Here is a 22,782-nt window from a genome sequence, read left to right as displayed (position 1 = left end):
AATCAACTGTACTAATTTTTATGATCCTAGAAGGATAAAAGGCTAAGTGGACCCAGCAGAATTGATATCTTTGACAGGGTTTATAAATTTCAAGCGCGTTTGGGAGACTTACTCTTACATTGTTAGAGGGCTTGGAATTGAGCTGCTAACTGCTCAAGTCGAGACACACAGAGTGGGAGACAGAAAAATATGCAGAGCAGGATTGTACATAATCACAGGAGCTGCACAAATCTAACACTTTGCTTCTTAACATTGAAATTTGAATACACGTAAGTCATTGCAGCTTGACCTGGAGAAAAATGATATCTTACAAACTACATTTTACCTCCGCTTCTAAATAAAATCAGTTACTGTTATCTACCACTAATTGGTATGCCACTAATATTCTGCAACGTCCTTTGTAAAGAAGCAGCGCTTAAATTGTACTAAATTCAGTCCAATGTTACTGGTCCTAAGTGGTTAGAAAAAAAGCACTGTGGTGGTAACTTATTCGCTAAAGGAAAAGTGTCCACTTTTGACCAATTCCACTTTGTGAACTGGAGTAAACTTTTATGGGGAGTAGAGAGCCAAATTCCACTGGAACTGAAAAGAAAAAAAGAAAACTAAATCTTTAAAAGAAAACAGAATTTGGCGACCATTTCGTTTAAGGAAATAGGGCTGCAGAAAATAACATCTTTATTTAAAAAGAATTACGCACATGGTGGTCAGTGGACCCTTGCTCACCACCATTCATGGAATTTTGACCAATCAGAGTGAGTCACAATTTCCAACCTAACTAATGTATATTAACTAGGTAGCTTGTACTGCAACCCACACAGCCTTACAATTTTGCAAACTATTAGTACATAGGTCAGTCCTCAAAATTACATGCTCATTGCAAAAGACTGGTCGCGAACAGCAACCACTTTTTGTGGTCAGTATCGTTGAACATTTGGCCCTAAAAGTTGTTCAAAGTCAGAATAGTGGAATGGTCACCTGAGGGAGTTTGTAGTGGTGGGATGTGGAAAAGCAAACCTAATTCTTGATGTATGACTTAGGGAAGATCTGTAATCTACAAACTCAAACTTATAACTGTTGATTTTTAATTCTGAAGCAGCGAAAGAATAAAACCACAGGTAAGAAACCGGTCTCCAACTCAAGATGTGCCCTTCTCCCGGCTAATTCTGCAATATTTCACAATGCCACTTGGCAAATGATTAGCCATTCATTGATGAAGGGGACTCCTGAGGCAGCAAAGAGCAAATAAGCTGCCAGATCTTTGAAGATGCGTGTACAAAAAAGGGAACCCACGTCCCTGAAGAGCAGCCTGGAAACAGGGTGCCTCTTTTTACCCACCTTTGTACTGTGAACTGAAATTTCCTTTCAACTTCATTCCTTTGTGGTCACTCAAAACCGGTTTTGTGAGCAGCTCCCCTCCAACTGGCTGCCTAGCAGGACACTAGAGGGAGCAGGGAAGGAACCATTTGAAGTTATTTAAGTTCCAGGGCACAACCAAATGCCACCCTGTCAACCCTTCTCCCTTTGTCTGAGGACTGTGAGCCACTTCACACCAAATCACGGAGCCGTCCAGCTTTTAGGTGATACTGAACACTGGCAAAAAAGCACTTTTGGCTTGGGAAGGGAACTTTCTAAAAGTGTCACATTTTCAAAATTAAAATATAAAATTCAACTTGAGCATCATGTATTTTAAATTAAGACTAAAATGATTCCTTGAATCATTTTTCTAGCTACAGCCAAACTGAAGTTAGTCATTATTAGGGGTTATAACATAACCCGGTGTTTCCCCTATGGGAGAGCCAGCCTTGCTACAGTGAAAAACAACTTTGGGGGCGTTTCACTGCCTGGACATGTGAAACAAAAAATATGCGTATCCTGCTTTTAAAATACTATGGACTCTGCCCTAGGGACATTTAGGGCCTACCTTAGGGATGACTTATAAGTATTAAAAAGAAAGGTTTAGGCCTGGCAAAAGGCAGTTTTAAAAATGCACATCCAGTCTGCAGGGGCAGGCCTGGACACATGGTTTGCATTGTCACATGAATAGTGGTACAATACGTGCTGCAGTCTACTAATATATGCAAAAGACAATATCCCAACTGGTATTATTTATGGACGATTAGATAGGATATCTATACAGTATTATCCAAAGAGAGAACAAGGAGACTCAATTTGATTATCATATGTGCTCAAGGCAACATTTATATCAACATATCAAAACATTTTGATGTGGGACAAACACAATTACAGTTGGTATCAGCACTGCAATTAATCGGTAACAGGTAGCAGCCCAAATTTGTACTAGGTGCACGAGTGCAAAGGTGAGTGGCACTACGGCGACGCAAGTGACAGTGACGACAGCGTGGACGGCGCAAAGTGTAATGTGAAGAATTATATACAGTACATAAAAACAATTCAATTTTCTATTTTTTTGACAGCCACTGGATAAAGGGCGCCTAAATTATCGCTGGGGAGTCGACGGCGTTTCGATCCACAGTAATTAGGATCATCATCAGGACTGTGGGGCTGGAAGCAGTGCTGTATGGGAAAGAGAGGGAAAATGTGAAGGACATGTAGGGACAGGGTCCATTACAGGAGTGTGTGGGGGGGGGGAGGCTAGAGAGCTTACCGTCTGGCAGCTGGAATACACCCACGTATCAGGGCTCTGTGGGTTGTGTCGGAGGCAATCACGTGCTGGGGGATAACATCTTATGTTCCATCAATTCCTGAGGTCTGGGGAATAAGAGCTAATTCAGATTGCAGGAATGGAACCAATTCAAGGCAGAGAGCTCGGGTTAGAATTGTACTCAATGCCGGGCATGTGCGGCGAACCGGAGACTTACCGGAAGTATGGATGTGGGCTGAGTTGTCCGTGGGGTTGCCAATATAAATCTTAGCGTGGTGGTGGGGGCGGGGTGAATCAATCTGTCAAGGAGGGATAGACTATCATGAGGAAAACGAACGGTAACGTGTCAAAGTGAACAATGGAGAGCAACGTGAAGGATTACCTTCCTGGGTTGACTTGGCGAGCGAGTGAAGCGCTGTCTCTGGGTTGCTGGGGCAACTGGAGTCCTCGGTAACCAAGCTGAAGAGACATAGGTTGAGGGGTCGGCCCGATGACGTGGGACCAGTGTGGAGTGATACGGCTAATCAGATAGGTGCCGAGGGGGAAGGGGGCGGGAGTCTCGTAGCAAGGCACGTGCGGGGAAGGCGGCTGTCAAAGCCCTGGGAAGGTACTGGAGTCAAACGGAGAAACGGGGGGAGGCAAATCGTTGCGTGCGTGGCACATGTTGTCTTATACAGTGGTAGCATTAATAATCTAATTTACGGCAAGGTGCACGCATCATGCTGGTATTCATATTCATGCTTATACGTATATCAAGGGCATTTACAACAGTGTATCAGGAGAGTTCAATTGGCAATAGAATGTTCATGACACATATTAGCTATTACAATGATAACAATAAAGAACATATTGGCGGTAAGGTCCACATATGAAGCTGTTAATTAAGGTCACGATTATGTGCAAATAAGTGAGATGTATAGAAATGTCAACGGGATACTAGGACCCATTATATGAGTTCATGAACTTCCGTGAGTGGCAAAATGAAAGGGGCAAAGGCAGGTCTGGTTGTATCTACCAGGACTACCAGGAGGGGGAGGTGGTCCCATGATGTCAAGGGGGAGCGGCAAGGGGGGAAGCGGGGGGGGGGGCGGAAGGGCAAAAACCCAGGAGAGCGAGAAGGGGTAGATCAAATGATGATGGTGCTGTTCCACTCATCAATGGTATTTAGTCCATTGTTGACAGTCACACAGGGTCATCCACTTGCATTCACTTTTATTCAAGAGGGAATGGATATCGCCACCCCTTGTTGGCAATGTCAACTGTTCAATAACTTGCCATTTTATGTCAGTGTCTCTGTGATTTTTTTCAAGGTAGTGGTTCACCAAGGATGCTGAGGTCACTTTGCAGTGGATGCGACTCTTGTGTTGCACGATCCTGTTTTTGATGGTTTGTGTGGGTTGGCCAATGTACAGAAGTTTGCATGGGCATTCGATGGCATATATAACATTGGTGGATCTGCAATTAGTGTGGCTTTTGAGGGTTTGGGTTTTATTCTTGTATTCGAATACTTTGGTGTTGGTCGTAAGTTCGCGTACCGAACAGCTCTGGCATTTGAAGTGGCCCAAGACTGGTGGCATTCCCCATGCTGCAGTAATACTGTGGTGATCTGGAGTTTTTTCCGGCCAGGTGATGGCTCGCACCAGGTGGTTGGCCAAATTGTTTCCTCTTTGGTATGAGAAGAGAGGTTCATCCTGGAAGGGTTTAAAGGGTCGGAGGATTGACCAATTCTTCTTGATTATTTTAGCCACTTTGTTGCTGTTTGGATTGAATTTGGAGACAAAAGGAATTCGCCGAGAGGATTGTTTGGTTGGAGAGGAGATGCTCCCTGTGGCTGTACCATGCTCTTTTTCGGGCCCTCGAAACCAGTCGTTTAGGGTATCCCCTAGAGATACCTTTTTTGGTTAGAACATCTGCTTCCCGAAGTAGTCGTGACGCCACATGCAGTTGCGCCTAATTCGGAGAAATTGTCCAAAAGGCAAACCGTCTGAGTGCTCTCGGGTGGTAGCTGGCGTATTGGAGCAAAGTATTTCTCTCAGTCGGTTTTCGAAAAAGGCGAGTTCCCAATTTGCCTTTCTCTGCATGGATAGTGACATCTAAGAAGGGTAGGTCATTCTGTTTGCCTTCGCCTGTAAAGCGGAGATGTTCTTGGGAGCGGTTCAGCCAGTCGATAAAAGACATGAGTGTTTCCTTAGTGCCTTTCCAAAGTAGCAGGACGTCGTCGATGTATCGACGCCACAAGCTTATGTTCCCATAGAAGGGGTTGGATGGTTGTAGAATAAGGGTCTTCTCCTAATGATGGACGTACAAAATTGCAAAATTCGGAGCAAAGCAAGCGCCCATAGAGACTCCTTTAATCTGTAGGAAAAAGGTGTATTTGTATAGAAAATAGTTGTTTTGGAGCACAACACGAAGAAGATCCATGATGAAATGGGGTGGTATTTTGTCCGGTTGTGGTCTGGAGTGAAGAAGTAATTAGATGACTTGTAAGCCTTCCTGGTGGGGGATGTTCATGTATAAAGACTCAATGTCAAGTCCTGCCATGAGATTTTGTTCTTCATCGTAGTCCAGGTCCTCAATGGTATTTATAAGGTCTGTAGTGTCCCTGATTAACGTATCCGTTAGGGGGACAAATTCTTTAAGAATGGCATCGATGTACTTTCCTATCGGTTCTAGAATGGATCCACAACCGGACACGATGGGCCTGCCAGGTGGATTGCTAAGGTCTTTGTGGATCTTGGGTAACACGTATACGACAGGTGTACGTGGGTGGGGGTTGTTCAGGAAAAGAAATTCCTTTTGGATTATAATGTCCATTAGTTTAGCTTGTTCCGTCACTGCCGTGATCTTCTTTCTGATCTCTGGTAATGGATCTCTAGTGAGTCGGCGGTAGTGTTCGGCATTGTTGAGTTGCCTTTTAATTTCCAAGTCGTATTTGTCTGCTTGTATGACGACAATCCCTCCACCCTTATCCGCGGGCTTGATAATGATGTCTGTATTGTTCTTCAAGGCCATGAGTGCCTGTCTTTCAGCTAGAGTGATGTTGTATGGGACAAATTGTGGTTGCGACTGTAGTTCAGCAATGTCGCGGAGCACAAGCCGTTCAAAAGCCAAGATTTCTGGAGGCATCATAGCCGAAGGGGGATTGAATGATGATGGTGGGTGGAATCGTTGTGGTATTGGTTCATTGGGTTCGGCTTCATTAATGAAGAACTGTCTCAGGCGTATTCTCCGGAAGAATTTAAGAAGGCTTGATTGTAGTTCTAGAAAATGTGTTCTTTCGGTGGGAACAAAACTTAGGCCCCTAGATAGAATACATGTTTCCCCATTGGTCAATGCATAGTTGGAAAGGTTAAAGATGGGTATGACTTCATTGTTGGCAATGATAGGCAACTCAGGTCCCGTTGAGGGGTTTGTTATAGTGGGAGTCACCATTGATAGTACCGGTTGCGTGTTTGTCTTTCTCCTGGTAGCTGTGGTTGATATTGACGACCTCTTGTTTGGCGTGGAGGAGGTTGGCCGCGTCCGCGGCCTAAAAAACCTTGAGGAAGTAGGGGTGGAGGTCTGTTGGAGGGTCTGCTGGAGCTAGAGCCTTCTCCAGGGTCTGATTCTTCGGCAGAGATGTTTGAGGAATCGGAGAAGGTGATACGTTGGTTGTTCCTGTATCTACCCCAGTTTTTGGTTCTTGGAGGAATGTAGGGTGTATTATAGAATTCCTCGTTGAGGTAGGGGTAAGTATTTTCTACCTTGTAAAATTTAATATCCTTTTCGATTTTAGTAGCTTTTTTATTCTGTTCAAAAGTACTGAAGGTGGAAATAGTAGTGTTCACTTTCTCTAGTAGGCTCTTGGCGTCGGGGATTGTCGAGTCGGCTAAGAGGAGTTTCGATTTCGAGTCTTCGATTTCTTGGAGTTCCTTATGGCTGTGCTCAATGGCGGTGTCAATGGCAGGAGTATTTCGAATCTGGAATCCTACTGGAATGACACCAGAGCGAAGATAGTCAGTGAGCATGCGGGCATGTAAATCGGTTCTAATCTGCTTTTTCTTTAATTTCTCTAGTTTCTCCAGGAGAACACGGGAATTGTTGGGTGGGTTAGCGGTGGAAGATGAGATGGATGGACCTGTCAGGAGGGAGGGGCTGCTCATAAGGGTCTGGATATATTCTTCTGAGTAAGTTAGAGACTCCTTGGACATTCTGAATGATCAGCAAAGTATCAAACAGAATAAGGGATTACCAAGTTAATCCGAAAATGAAAGCCCTAGGAAGGGCAAACTCTCGCAGCTCAGCAGCTGCTCACAATCTTGTGTGAAGGAAACAGGAGTGACAACCCATCAACCTTGTTGGGATTGGGGTGAGAAGATATATGCAAAAGACAATATCCCAACTGGTATTATTTATGGACGATTAGATAGGATATCTATACAGTATTATCCAAAGAGAGAACAAGGAGACTCAATTTGATTATCATATGTGCTCAAGGCAACATTTATATCAACATATCAAAACATTTTGATGTGGGACAAACAATTACAGTTGGTATCAGCACTGCAATTAATCGGTAACAGGTAGCAGCCCAAATTTGTACTAGGTGCACGAGTGCAAAGGTGAGTGGCACTACGGCGACGCAAGTGACAGTGAAGACAGCGTGGACGGCGCAAAGTGTAATGTGAAGAATTATATACAGTGCATAAAAACAATTCAATTTTCTATTTTTTTGACAGCCACTGGATAAAGGGCGCCTAAATTATCGCTGGGGAGTCGACGGCGTTTCGATCCGGCACCTATCCGATTAGCCGTATCACTCCACACTGGTCCCACGTCATCGGGCCGACCCCTTAACCTATGTCTCTTCAGCTTGGTTACCGAGGACTCCAGTTGCCCCAGCAACCCCGAGACAGCGCTTCACTCGCTCGCCAAGTCAACCCAGGAAGGTAATCCTTCACGTTGCTCTCCATTGTTCACTTTGACACGTTACCGTTCGTTTTCCTCATGATAGTCTCTCCCTCCTTGACAGATTGATTCACCCCGCCCCCACCACCACGCTAAGATTTATATCGGCAACCCCACGGACAACTCAGCCCACATCCATACTTCCGGTAAGTCTCCGGTTCGCCGCACATGCCCGGCATTGAGTACAATTCTAACCCGAGCTCTCTGCCTTGAATTGGTTCCATTCCTGCAATCTGAATTAGCTCTTATTCCCCAGACCTCAGGAATTGATGGAACATAAGATGTTATCCCCCAGCACGTGATTGCCTCCGACACAACCCACAGAGCCCTGATACGTGGGTGTATTCCAGCTGCCAGACGGTAAGCTCTCTAGCTTCCCCCCCCATACTCCTGTAATGGACTCTGTCCCTACATGTCCTTCACATTTTCCCTCTCTTTCCCATACAGCACTGCTTCCAGCCCCACAGTCCTGATGATGATCCTAATCACTGTGGATCGAAACTCCGTCGACTCCCCAGCGATAATTTAGGCGCCCTTTAACCAGTGGCTGTCACAAAAATAGAAAATTGAAAATTGAATTGTTTTTATGCACTGTATATAATTCTTCACATTACACTTTGCGCAGTCCACGCTGTCTTCACTGTCACTTGCGTCGCCGTAGTGTCACTCACCTTTGCACTCGTGCACCTAGTACAAATTTGTGCTGCTACCTGTTACCGATTAATTGCAGTGCTGATACCAACTGTAATTGTGTTTGTCCCACATCAAAATGTTTTGATATGTTGATATAAATGTTGCCTTGAGCACATATGATAATCAAATTGAGTCTCCTTGTTCTCTCTTTGGATAATACTGTATAGATATCCTATCTAATCGTCCATAAATAATACCAGTTGGGATATTGTCTTTTGCATATATCTTCTCACCCCAATCCCAACAAGGTTGATGGGTTTTCACTCCTGTTTCCTTCACACAACTCAGTCTACTAATAACATTTATCTCACAGGCCCTAGATACACTATTCAATCAAATGTTAGAGTATTACAGACAAGTTAAACATGTTAATAAAAAGTATATTCAATTTTGACATGTTTGAGCGGTCGAAGCACATGCACTGGGGCCTGGTTAGCAGTGTTCCGGGGCACATAGTTAAAAATAAATAAATAAATAAACAGCAACAGCATTTAAAAAATGGGGGACACCATATAAAAACTTAATTTCTTACAGGAGTTCTATGAAATTCTGAACAGGGTGCTGTGGTGCGCAGCCGTCATTCTCAACATAGCAATCAACTGCTAGAAACGATATTGTTCTGATCCAGAACATGCACAGTGAACTTGTCAAACACCAAGGTTTTCAAGCTCTGGGATGCAGAGCAATTTGTTGGGATGCACCTCCTAGGGGTACCCTAGTTTCGATTCTTATAAGTAGGATAAGATGGGTTTTGAAAATAACACATATGCAACACTGGCAAAGCCAATGTATCTGGTGTGTAGCTTAAAGTGCAGTTTTTTTTTAGCAGTGCCAGTGAAGGGGGATCTATTATAACACTCCTACTGTATAAGAGGACATTGCAAGGACATAACCCCACCCCCCCTGTACACATGGCCAGTTGGGCTGTAATTTATAAATACTTCCTACATTTTGTCCTAAAGGATGGACAGTTTGTCTCCCCCTTTCATGTCTTGCTCAAGGGCCGCAGGGATCACCCTTCGTGCCCAATGGCAGATAAGGTTGTGTGTGTTCCTTTGCCCATTTAGTCTTACCTAAATGCACCCACCACTCCACCTGTTCCTAATTTGGAACAGGGCACAGATCCAGGTGTCACATGACCTGCTCGTACATAGGTTGTATTACGCTGCATGCCACTAAGAAGCGGGCCAGCTTTTGAATGAGGGGTCTCAATACAGTACAACAGTGACCTTGTTGACTTAACCAACGCCAATCTAATTACAGCAACCAATGATAATTACATAAGAAGTGAAGGAGAAAAATAACCATGTTTTAATGTTTTTCCGACAAACAAATGAGGGGATCTTTGGGGTCAGTAATGGAAGAGAAATACATGAATTAGCAGCTAATTAAATGAAAGATCTGTCAACTCCTGAAGAGCATTTGCTTTTAGGGATTGTAATTAGATGTGCATCAGAAGAACAAGGAGTACCACCAGATGGATTGTTGCATTTCAAATGTTAGAGAGGTCCTAGATAATAAAAAAGTATCTTAACATGTGCACCGTGTCTTAAAGGTGATTACTCCCACGTTTTGTAAAGTCTAGGACCAGAGGCCATTCTTTTACGGTTACAAATACCACTTTGTGGAACACCATGCCGCAATTGTTAAGAAGGATCAATTCTGAACAAATGTGCAGGAAGGCACAAAAGACTTGGCTTTTTGATCTACCCTAACAGTTTCTTCCTGGCTCCCCACTGTCCAGGTCAATCTGCTCTACTAGTGCCGGGACACCTCCGTTGGAGGTAGCCCGCGCTTTACAAGCTGCATATTAATATTATTAAGGTTATGTATGGGAAGCCAACAGAAAGATCAGATGCTGAGATGTACTTGCAATGAGAGTTAACCCCAGAATCATGTGAACAGCTATGTTTTAGATATGTTGTAGCTGTTTGATCGCAAGTTGCAGTAGGGCATGCTAGATAGCATTACAATCATTAAGTTGTGACGAAAGGAGTGCTAGGATAACAGGTTTACAGCAGGACATCAAGAGGGAAGGATATTTCTTGAACTTCGAGGACCAGGAAAAGGAAGAGGCCAGTTTAGAGATGTGCATCCAAAATTATAGCACTCCCCTGATCTGGGGTGCAGGTTGAGAGGACAAGTGATCCTGACCATTTATTTGTGTCATATATTCTTATTGTTTCTGATTTATTTTGAAAGAACTATTTAATGTTCCCAGTCACTAGCTGTAATTATCTATGAATCAACAGAATTATTAACATGCTGAGGAGCTTTCAATGACCATTAGATTTCCTTTAAGGCATATAAGTGTGTATATATTTTAATATTTTAACTAAGGGAAGAAGGTTTTTAAAATTAAATAATGCTATTGCCTAGGAATATATTGTGAGAAGTTGGCCTGGTATATGATGTTCACTATTCTAGTGAGCACCTTGCACCAGTCCAAACAACCCTTATGGTGATGGTTGTAAAGTCAACCTTATAGACCAGCTATCCAAGTGGTAGCATGGACAAAAGCATTCTTAGGCTAAACTCAAGAGGGCATGTGAAGCCAGCTGTTTTACCATATGCAAACCTTTTAATACCAAATGAAAGGACACCACACAGGTTATATATTCAAAATATGTATGTATTTATTTCTAAATAGATCCCCTTAACTCTTTATGAGCACAAGTGTATAACAAGTAACTTAATATAACATACAAAAGTTGCACAATTATGGATAGGCCCTGGTGGCCCATTAAACCATATACTAAAATAGTGGTATAAGAACCACGTCACAAACAATGGTAAGGCCTAGGGCCTTGGGAATCGCTGGGGTTACACTGGACTAACAACAGTTAGGACGGGGGAGGCCCACAGGATGCGGGTAGTGTCTAAATGCACATGCGTGCACCAATAGAAGTCAATGGGTGCGTGAAGTTAGAAAGTTGCAGATTTGGAAGTCTTCCGACTGGACTAGAACTTAACCACTTAAAACTAGGACACTAGGGATGTAAATCTCTACAGGAGCACCGCAGTACTCACGTTACCTCACCCACAGGAAGCGGGTGCATAGGTGTCAAAGTGTGTCGGGTTTCGTCGTGGAGTTCTATGGAGCCTTGGAGAAAAGATGCTGCAGGCCACCAGGAGAGAAGAGTCCGGTTGGATCCAAGGGTGGATCGAAGATGTAGAGTACCTGAAAGCAGAGGGGACAGAGTCTGGGCCACTAGCTAGTGACCAGGAAGGAACCAGGCGATGTCGGGTGGCAATCAGGTGATGTCGTGAAGCTGGTCTCCGCTGCCACGTGGACCAGGAGGTGTCGATGATGACAAGAGCTAGGCACGGACTGTCCCACAAAGGCTATTGCTGTCGGCGGTGTCGGATCTCGATTCGGAGTCAACAGGCCTTGGCAAATGCAACCCATGCAGGAATCAAAGATGGCTTCTGGATCAGACCAGCAAGGTCAGATGGGCTGCTCCTTTTCAGGGGAGCACAGGCCAGTCTGGAGCAACCAAATCAGCATTGAAAATTTGATGGTTTGTTGCCACAGAGGCCACTAGCCAACGGGCAAGTGACCGGACAGATGCGTCGAGCAGGAAAATGCAAAAGGGCCCACGCAGCACTCGGTGAGTGTGGAGAGGTGATCTTCGGTGCAAAGGATGCTCGGGGATGGGGCTTCTCAATCCCCAATGCACAGCTTCGAGGGTGCCTCAGGAGCTGCACAGAAAGCACTTTGCTGGCTTTCCAAGATGGCTGGTCCCACGTCTCACGTCGCCTCCACGGGTCTCAGCTTTGCTGTGACTGTGGATCGGGCTGTTGGATGTCTGGAAGTCCGGTTCTTGTTAGTCTATGTCATTCGAGCTCCGGCGGGAGCAACAACAAAGCAAACCTTTGAGCACTTGATGATGCCTGTTTGCACAGGGTGGTCACTCCTTGACCACAAGGGAGATTCTTCAGTCTTCTACGTTGAGTAGGATGTCGAAGGGTCCAGAGTTTTGTATCAGAGTTTCAGTCAGGATTATCTAAAGTCTTGGGACACAGCTCCTACCTTTATTCCAAATCAAGGGGCTGGATTACCTGCTAGTTCCCTCCTATGGGTGGGACCCAGGAAGGGGTTGGTTACACCCCTTTCCCTTTGTCCGGTTTCACGCCAGAGCTGGGGGTGGAGTGCCCCAGCACCGGTTTGAACTGGACTATGCTTGGGACACCTTGTGTGCCCCAGGCAGTGTCTCGTTTCATTCAGCCCTCCCTGCCCCAATCCATTATCTCCTGTCTGTGGTGGTGCTAGCACCTCCCTGTGACAGGAAACATCTTGTCCAAGCCTCCCTTGCTGGAAGGGCTCCCAGCAACAGGAGGTCAGACTTGTGTCTGTGGCGGCAGCATCCATTTTGTGATGCTGAGGCTCTGGTTAACTTTAACCGGGATTAATGGAAGTAACATGTCTACTCCCTCTAGAGGGGTGGAATGCTCCCCCCGTCGCCAGAACTGGCGAGGGGGTAGTATTCCAAAGCATATGACACCTTACACAACACGTTTTGATAAAGCCAAACCAAAGTTAGCAATAACCGTGAGGATTATAATGCACTGAAGAGTATATGGTATGGCAAAATCCTAGAACGGCTATAAGGACATGGTTCCAAAAGCTGCAGACAGGCTCAGCTCATGCTAGAGCACCATCTCACATAAAATCAAGCACTCTGCCTTCAGGATTGTTAAGGCCTGCCTTAGTAGTGACTTATAGGTGCATATGTGTCCAGATTTAAGGTTAGACATAGGAATACTATATCTATCGGTGATCACACAACGTTGCCCCAGCTGAGTGATCAGCCAGTTGTGTCAGTTTGGATGGCCAGCCAGTGATGGCAAAAGATATGCTGCAGCCCCTGGTAGGCCTTGGGTGCACCTATGCCCTGGGTACCTATAGTACACTATACAGGGGCTGATGAGGTGACTCAATATCCAATTAGTTATGTACCTAGGGTACATGGAGTCCATTTTACAGAGAGAGCAGATAGCCTGGGGCCCTGATTAGCAGGATCCCAGGCCAACTAAGTCGAAAACCAGCTAAACACAAGGCAATAAATCCGGGGTAACCATAGCCAGGTATCCACCTTCCTACATATATTAATGTACATTTAAATGTATTCTTGCACAGTGTTAATACGTTAATGTTAACACCATACTTATACTTTATGCACATTATATATATTGCAGAGGTCAACATTTCTGATGAATCTCAATGTTGAAGTCGAGGCACTATGTTCCATTTACAGCAATTACATAACATTTCGAATAATTCAACATCCTTGGTTACAGTATGTAGTAGAAGTATCAGAATTTCTGGAGTGTTTGAATAAGGGGCTTCTAATATTTCATTCCAAGAATTCACAAATTTACCACACTACTTAATATCCCATCCCTTTCCCGCTTTCAGGATGCTTAAAACCATTCCCAAACTCTGAGTTCTTCAGTGCCCACTGCCCTTGTCTAGAACTGTCATGAAAGAGGAATTGTGTATTTTTCCTCACCCAATCATTCAGTAGTCTGAAAACCAGAGTTAGAGAGCAAAAGAGTTAGAGCAGTGATCACTACAGGTGAAAGGGTGGATGTAAAGGTACTACATAAATATTAGCATTACACTGGGTATTGCAAGGTGTATGTAATTTCCTCATCATTCATAACTAAACCATCACCAAGCCAACTGTTAACTTTGGAACTTTAAGAAACTAAATATCGGTTTGTCTTATCTGAGGCATCCACATTGAAGAATTCCCCAAAATACTTCTCTTTAGTTGCAGATAAAATGGGCAAGAGGTCAAACGAAATAATATCGCAATTTCAGAAGGTGTCTTGTATAGTTATATTGAAAAATTGTTTGCTCATCCTATATGTGTTTAGTTATCACTGCCCTTCCAGTCCAATTTGTCACACAATTTAGTGATGTCAGCCCCCCTTCAGCCAAAAACCAGGAGCCTTATTTAATGTTCTAGAAAAACATTTTCAAGAACCAGATAAATTACCAATGCCTATCCAAAAACAATATTGGGAAGAAAAGAGGTATCTATTTACTTCTTTCTTTAAAGAGTGCTTGCCAACACAAATGTCTCTTAGTACCTGGGCAGCTTACTGGTACCCCTTTACAAAGGGAAGGCAAAAGAGGATCTAAAAAACTACAGACAAAGAACCCTATCAGGTGGTCTTGGGAAATTATTCACAAAAGTAATCCTGGACTATCTAATTTACTGAAAGTCATCAAATAATATACTACCTCGGAAACAGGCAGGATTTAGGTCTTATTCACATTAACATAACCTATCAACCCTAGGTTCCATTGCAGATAAATAAATATTGCATTAAGGCCAGTTTATATATTTAGTGTTTTGAGATTATTCTACTTGTTTTAATTTGGACGACAGACCAACATTGTGGCACAAGTTTGCCACTCTTAACTTTACAGAAGGCGCATTACATATACAAATTTCTCTCCATACATGCTAATTAGATCACTGGATGGCCTATCCAAAAGAATACATAAACAAAATGATCTCAATCACAGATGTATATTGGCCCCATTGCTTCTCTGCTTTTACATTTTTTAGTTCCCTTCCATGTTCCGAAATATTTTGGCAATTTCCCCTGGTAATGCAAGACTATGCATTAAATACTGTCCTTTATGCAGACGATGTTCTGGTACTCGATCAACCACCAATTGAGTTTCAAAGAGGCCTCAATGAACTAAACAGCTATTCACAAAGCATTTCATTTCGAAGAAACCTAGCCAAGACCAAAATCACGATTGTCTCCACACAGCAGAAAAAGAAGAAATTATAGTTGGTTTTTAGGTCAAAATAGACTGGAGAGGTTAAAATACTACATTTATCCAGATATGACCCTTTCCTAAACTCTCTTACAACCTGCACATCAGGTGAAGTCATACACTGCAGGCTTAAATGGACCTTACAATGCAACTGGCAAGAAACATCTTTGAAAGTCTGTATTGAACGTTTTTATTGCTAATATATATCCAACACATGCATAGGGTCCAATATATCCCTTTGGATAAGCAATTGTTCTTAGATCGAACAGAAAAAGTTTTTAAACATTTTCATGTCTAATAGTTATACTCTCTGTAGAGAGGTAATAGGCTTGGGAATTGGGCATTGTGAGTACTTTAACAAAATATTGCTGAACTATTCCCAAATGTGATGAGGGAAAAAATGTTTCTCTGCATACTTTCAAAGAACTAATGTAATCTATTTGGGGCAACACATGTACATACTATTTGTTATCAAAAAAATGTTTTAGCAGTGAACTGTTTTAATTAGAAATTCAGTGATTTTACAAATTGCCCTACTGCAACCAAGGTCAAGAAGATTTTAAGCATACATTTCAAAGAATACAGATATATTACTTACCGAAAGTATTGTTCGCGGTGGAATAGTTTGAAATTGGTGGCTGACACAGCTGGTTTGAACAACAGCCAACTCCAGTTTAAAAAAGAACTTAGTGATCATAGCATGAAAAGGTGTTTTTATTGATCTTTGTACATATGTTTTAATGCTAAAAGTAATTTGGGGAAATTGTATACAGTATATAAGGTTGAATAGAATTACCCATATTGCACCTATACCATTCAGGATCTTGACCATATTCTAACTGTATGCCCTACGCTGAGACATGCATAGGCCAGATTCTTAAGAAACATGGCCTTGCTGAATATCATAAATGCCTATGATTTACAAAACTTAATTTTGCTCTTCAGACAAGAACAGACTGTTACAGGGTTCACAATTGTTTTTAAATGTTGAGCTATTTTCGTCTGCTGTTTTGTAGTGTCAGAATAGTTTAGATTTAAAATTAAGACTTCCTTGTGAAGCTTAAAACCATTCCCAAACTCGGAGTTCTTCAGTGCCCACTGCCCTTGTCTAGAAGTGTCATGAAAGAGGAATTGTGTATTTTCCCTCACCCAATCATTCAGGAGTCTGAAAACCAGAGTTAGAGAGCAAAATAGTTAGAACAGTGATCAATACAGGTGAAAGGGTGGATGTAAACGTACTACATAAATATTAGCATTACACTGGGTATTGCAAGGTGTATGTAATTTCCTCATCATTCATAACTAAACCATCACCAAGCCAACTGTTAACTTTGGAACTTTAAGACACTAAATATCGGTTTGTCTTATCTGAGGCATCCACATTGAAGAATTCCCCAAAATACTTCTCTTTAGTTGTAGATAAAATGGGCAAGAGGTCAAACGAAATAATATCGCAATTTCAGAAGGTGTCTTGTATAGTTATATTAGCAATTAAAATATAATTTGATTTGACAGTCACGATTTATAGACTTGTCAGAAGGGCTACCTCAGAAACAGACAAAAACAATTTTTTCTCCTCTGCCTCAAAGCTCAATTGTTTCTTAAAATACATTTCCAAAAGTGGGGCTCGGAAAAAATTCAACAACTTTGAGAAAATACCCTCAAATAATTGTCTCACTCTGCTAATCATTTCGAAAGAGAAAGAGCTTCATGTCGAGTATCTAAATCATTTATACATCAGGCAACATCCTTTACTGAGTTACACACTGTACGCAGAACAAGAACTGAAAACAAGGATACAAATCATTCCCATACCTTGGAATGGATGGAACTGGGGAGTTTCTTGTTTAGTGCCTCATCTGTAGAGTGATAAAAAAAAGATAGTTTAAGAACCCTACTGAACAATGCCGAACCGATAGACATTCATTGCTCGCTTCTCTTTTTCAGCTATGCTGTTCACTTTTCCAATCACGTTTTTAACTATTTGCTAAATTGCATTTAGTTTATTCATGATGTGTGATGAAGGCACATAGCAAAGCACTCCAGGATGAAAATGGAAATGTCTTCAGGTCATTCGCTTAAGCTTGTCTTCAACCACTTTACTTTTTTTTATTTCTATTCGAGGTGGACGGTGGTTATTTTTATAGCACCAGAACATGCTGCTGAGATATCAATACCGATCACTTCAATGTATTTATCCACATATACACAGTAGGCAGATCTATAGGCACATGTTTCGTAGGCTTCTGTAGGGCCAGGGATATAAGAGTTGGTGAGATATATAACCTATTTCTCACAGCACACTTAGCTGAAGAGGGATGGAATTGGTTATGTTATCACAGCAACACTTTGATTATTGTTATAAAATCTCATGGGTGCTGCAGGAGAGCTGGTGATGACCTTGACTCTGCAGCTGTGAGGACCAAGCGATGCAGAGGAAGACCAGGAGCCATGCACGAGCTGTCCCATGTCAGATATTGAATGCTGAAGGGTCGGTGTCCGGAGGGAGCACCAACAAGCCTTGGCAAATGCAACCAATGCAGGAGTCAAAGAAGGTGCAATGTCAGGACCAGCAAGGTACAGGTGACTCACTACAAGAAGGGGAGTCACTGCAGGCCCGAGCAATCAAGGGACCCCTAAAGAAATCAGAGTGAACCTCAAATGGACGCACAGACCAGAGGCACTGGAGTCGCGAGAGTACCTCAAGCAGCTCACCAAAAGTTGCAGGCTACAATGCACACGATGCGGTGTGGCTGAAGAGTCTCGTCACTGAAAATGCTCGAGGTTGAGGCTACTTGGAGCCCGAATATCTTCTTGAAAGGAAGCCAACAAGCCTTTGCAATGGCAAGTTGATGCAGTGTACAGGGGTTCACTTACTGCAGCCCCCACGAGGCATACTGGCCTCAAACTCAGGGAAAAGGCAGGGCAGGCCTTGAGAGCTGTGGAGAACCGCCACCTGTGTTGCAGAACCTTTCGGAGTCTGGAGGAGCTCAGCATCAACAGACCGAACGACTTAGTTGCTGTGCCTGCTAATGCAGGGAAGCGACTCCTTAACTTCAAGGGAGATTACTTCAGGTGTCTTTGATTGGAAGGGTCCTGTATGGTGCACAGGCACAGACGATAAAGCAGACTGGAAGGGAGATGAAGTCGAGCCCAAACAAAGTCCAGAGTGCCCAGACTGTAGAAGATGTGGTGTCTGATCTGAATCTTGTCCAACAACAAAACTAGGGACCCACCCAAAGGTAAGCCCTTAAGTACCCACAGGAAAGGGTTGGGACGATTCAGGGGACCCTCCCAGGGGAAGGTCTGGACAGGGGGAGGTTACCCCCATGTCCTTTGTCCAGTTTTGCACCAGAGGGGGAGACAACTGCTCCCAGAACTGGTTTGAACTGGACTATGCATGGGGACACCAAATGTGCCACTCATGCAGGCTGAGTGGCGCTGGAAAGCGCACCGGGCCCCAGTACACTAAATCCGGTCTGGGAGGGGGTCCCACCTCCATGTGACAGGATACCTATTGTTCTGCCTTCCCCTGCTCGAGCTTGGCTCAGCAGCAGGAGGGCAGAATCGTGCCTCTGGTCGGCAGCAACCATTTTGTGCTGTCCGGGTATGGATGGCTGGCACTGGGAACACTGAGAGCCTAACAGAGGGCTCTTACAGTGTTTGGCTTCATACATCCCACATCATTTACGGGGTGGGAGTATGATTCCAGGCACTGGAAGGTTGAAAGGAGTGGCTGCAATGGGTATTAATTTGTTGATCTTTTGACATTTTAGGGTTACGAACCAGAAGGGCTCCACTGAACATGCCAAAAGACTACAAAGGTTGAACATCTTTCCATTAGAAAATAATATTTTAATTTTAATCGTGAAAGTCTGATTGGCAGTCAAGGCAGTTGACACAAGTCTCACACCCCATCAAGCCCAATGTCTACATAAGCATTGGAAACATACATTATTCCAACACAGATTTCCCTTTTTTAACCCCTTCGTTGCGGGGTGTTTTCCCCCGTTGTGCAGGGGGAGGGGGGCCACGCGCGGCACCGCCGTGCTTGTGACGAGCTCAGCTTGTCACGCTGCACGGCGGCGCTGTGCTCATGACGAGCAGAGCTCGTCATGACCACACCCGTTTTGGAACGTTCAGCACAGCCGCGAAATTATCCCAGCGTGTGAACGTTCCAACGGTCATGACGAGCTCAGCTCGTCATGAGCACAGCTCAACCGTGCCTCATGACGAGCTGATCTTGTCATGAGCTCGGAAGGAGTTGAGCAACAACCATACAATTACTTTCAATAAAACATTAATGCTCTGCCAAAAAACAATACCTTCATCTACTGTAGAACCAAATGACTTTTCATTTTGAAGAAGAACCAATTTCAATTCCTCCAGTTCTGCATGCTCCTTGGCATACATTCGTTTCAGATTTTCTACGTGTTGTATCATCACGTCTACCACTTTACTGACACGGCTCTCCTAAAAAAAACATGAATTAGTCCACAAATAGAAATGCATTTAGAAAGAAGAGACATTTTAAAAGGCACATAACATTAACGAGAACATCATTCAATTGTAGGAATGGCATTAAATTCTCCCTCATTATAATCTGCATGCAGGTGTCAAACATAACAAATTTGGCAAAGTCACTAACTGACATTTCTCGGACTGTACTTATTTTTAGATACTTTTAGTATGTTGCCACACATTTGATAATTTGTCTATCCTTTATAATTTTGCATGGGAGTCTATGTGCATTAATTGCACTATTCTGTGATTTGACTAAGTAGTATATCCATTACACATATATACACAATCTGCTTGGCATGACTGATGATTTGCTCCCATTATTCTAGAACGTCAGCCGTCATGTATTGTTTCTTAAGTAATTATTGGACTGTCTTCCTCAGGGAGTCCATGGATGTTCTAATCTTGAGCACAGAGTTTAGTAATCGCCACATTGTGCTGGATGAGTGTTGTCCACCCAACAATAATCCCATTAAGACAGAGCTGTGATTGGATAAGGGATATTCTAATTATTCTGAGTGCACCGCATCATTACCCAGAACCTCGTAACAAAATCTGATCAATTCTCACAAGCAAGTCATGTACTGACAAGTAGTAAAATTACTCTAACCAAGGGTTTTTCCCAGCAATGCCCAGAAAGTCCCCAGTGTTCCCAGTCACTTATCCCTTTAAGGGATACTTGCATTATTCTTGTAACCCAGTAAACTGGGTGCACTGGTTATATTTAAATGGGAGTGGTCCAGGTCTGTATCCGGTACGCATTTACAATTCCCCAGTACCACTGGTGTTTCTGGGCACTTTGCTAATACATTAGAAAGAGTGGTATAGACGTCTATAAGTATTTGGGCCTTATATTCTACCTAAAACGACTTCTATCCCATTAAGTTTACCCTAGATATTGAAAAAATGTCCTTTCTCTATATGAGACTCCTCTGCAGTGAACGACACTGCAGAACATTCATATGAGAGACCCCCTGGCACAGGAGAGTTTGGTTGCATATATTCGCCCTCTACATCTACCCCGTAACCTTTCAGCTTTAAGTGTTGACATAATCTTTTATCAGTGGCATAATACCCCACACTGAACTATCCTAACTTCCATTCCCTATGACAGGTGAGCAAAAGCACTTTACCAAATACACTTTAAACTTGATGGGTGTAGCCTAACTGCTTCCCCCATCATTCTGAGTGGAAGAAACCGGAAATGGGGATATGGTGCATCTCAATAGTACATATGGTACCTTATGGCTATCAATGCCATGACCATCAGATCTGAAGCATAAGTTGTTGGGCCCTTGTAGGTGACCCTCCACCCTGCCACCAAATTGCCACCAGAGTCTAATTTCTGTGTTACTCCAGCCAATCAATAGCTCAGTAAATCATAAAAAATATTCAAAGGTAATGAGCTGTTTTAGGTGTTACTTTAAAACAGTTATAACCCACTGCTGTGAACAACTCCAAATCAAATTCAATTAAGCTGGAAGACATTTGATGTTGTCATGGTCTTGGACTCAGGCCTTTCTACAAGGTCGTTCCCAAACTCTTTGCCCTCCACTTTTTGCAGAAATAGTTTTTCTTGGCTTTAGGACTCTGCACACTTTACCACTGCTAACCAGCGCTAAAGTGCTTGCTTGCGTTCTTTGCTCAAAACATGGTAACATTGGCTTATACCCAAGTGGCAAATGTAATTTACTTATAAGTCCCTAGTAAAGAGGTTCTATATGTTGCCAGTGCCTGTAAAATAAATACTACTAGTGGGTCTGCAGCACTGATTGTGCCACCCACTTAAGTAGCCTGTGAACATGCCTCAGGCCTACCACTGAAGCTTGTGTGTGCAGTAAAACTTCCATTTTGAGCTGGCAAAGTAAACCTATTGCAAGGCCAACCCCATCCTTTCGAATACAAATAAGTCACCCCTAGGGTAGGCCCCGGACAGCCCAGAGGGCAGGGTTCAATGTATTTAGAAAGTAGGACACATATGTTTTCACCACTGCAAAGCCTACCTCTCCCATAGGATAACATTGGAGTTACCTTATTTAAATTTAGTGTCTAAATGAATGAATGAATGAAGGGGCATTTGTAGAGTGCGTGGCTACCCTGAGGCCTCCCAGCGCTAGGCAAAACTACTTAGTTAGTGAACAGAGCAGGATGATATATTACGGGAATAGAAGGGTTTTAAGCTGTTTCCCTAAGGCACAGTGACTAGGTTCATTATGGAGAGGGAGGCGTTCCACAGTCTGCTTGCGTTCAGGGAAAACAGTCTGCCGCAGCTTCTAGATCGTTTGATTCTAGGAGTAGCGATAAGATGAAGTTCATCCGAGCGCAGTTTTCTCCTGGCTTTGTATGGCTGAATTATGGCTGACAACAGAAACCGGTCCCCGGAAGCTTGTCTCCTTTCTGGTGAAGAATTGGCTTGGTAGTTTGGTCTGCCCTGTTCCCATGATGCACTGGGCCAGGGACAGACTAATTTGCATATAGCCAGGTTCAGAGCTGGGATGGGGCAGTGAGCTAAATAACGGTGATGGATCAAGCCCTGATCTTTGGACTGGGTAAGAGTGGTCTGCTTAATTCAGACACTCTGTTCATCACCACCCCCTTTTCTGAATCATTTTGTCCACCATAAGCGTGGAAGGGTATACTCAGACATGAGTCCCTTGCTCACTGCTCCATCAGGATTCAAGCAAGCCGGGCCGACGACGCCTGAAATGGCAGAAACCGGTCCCCGGAAGCTTGTCTCCTTTCTGGTGAAGAATTGGCTTGGTAGTTTGGTCTGCCCTGTTCCCATGATGCACTGGGCCAGGGACAGACTAATTTGCATATAGCCAGGTTCTGAGCTGGGATGGGGCAGTGAGCTAAATAACGGTGATGGATCAAGCCCTGATCTTTGGACTGGGTAAGAGTGGTCTGCTTAATTCAGACACTCTGTTCATCACCACCCCCTTTTCTGAATCATTTTGTCCACCATAAGCGTGGAAGGGTATACTCAGACATGAGTCCCTTGCTCACTGCTCCATCAGGATTCAAGCAAGCCGGGCCGACGACGCCTGAAATGGCAGAAACCGGTCCCCGGAAGCTTGTCTCCTTTCTGGTGAAGAATTGGCTTGGTAGTTTGGTCTGCCCTGTTCCCATGATGCACTGGGCCAGGGACAGACTAATTTGCATATAGCCAGGTTCTGAGCTGGGATGGGGCAGTGAG

General features: G+C 43.6%; 1 protein-coding gene across 5 annotated transcripts in view; it reads right to left on the bottom strand.

Moving 5' to 3' along the window:
* IRAG2 (inositol 1,4,5-triphosphate receptor associated 2) overlaps nt 1-22,782 on the bottom strand; it is a 1,168,119-nt gene that overhangs the window by 208,986 nt on the left and 936,351 nt on the right. For all 5 annotated transcript variants that reach the window (XM_078674100.1, XM_078674103.1, XM_078674104.1 and 2 more), the window contains 2 exons: nt 19,391-19,538; nt 16,881-16,924 (listed from right to left, as the gene is read on the bottom strand). In XM_078674100.1, coding sequence (XP_078530226.1) covers nt 16,881-16,924; nt 19,391-19,538 — 192 coding nt within the window. The remainder of the gene's footprint in view (nt 1-16,880; nt 16,925-19,390; nt 19,539-22,782) is intronic.

The sequence above is a fragment of the Lissotriton helveticus genome, chromosome 1_1, assembly GCF_964261635.1.
Source record: "Lissotriton helveticus chromosome 1_1, aLisHel1.1, whole genome shotgun sequence".
Lineage (NCBI taxonomy): Eukaryota > Metazoa > Chordata > Amphibia > Caudata > Salamandridae > Lissotriton > Lissotriton helveticus.
This window is presented reverse-complemented; position numbering and strand designations above follow the sequence as displayed.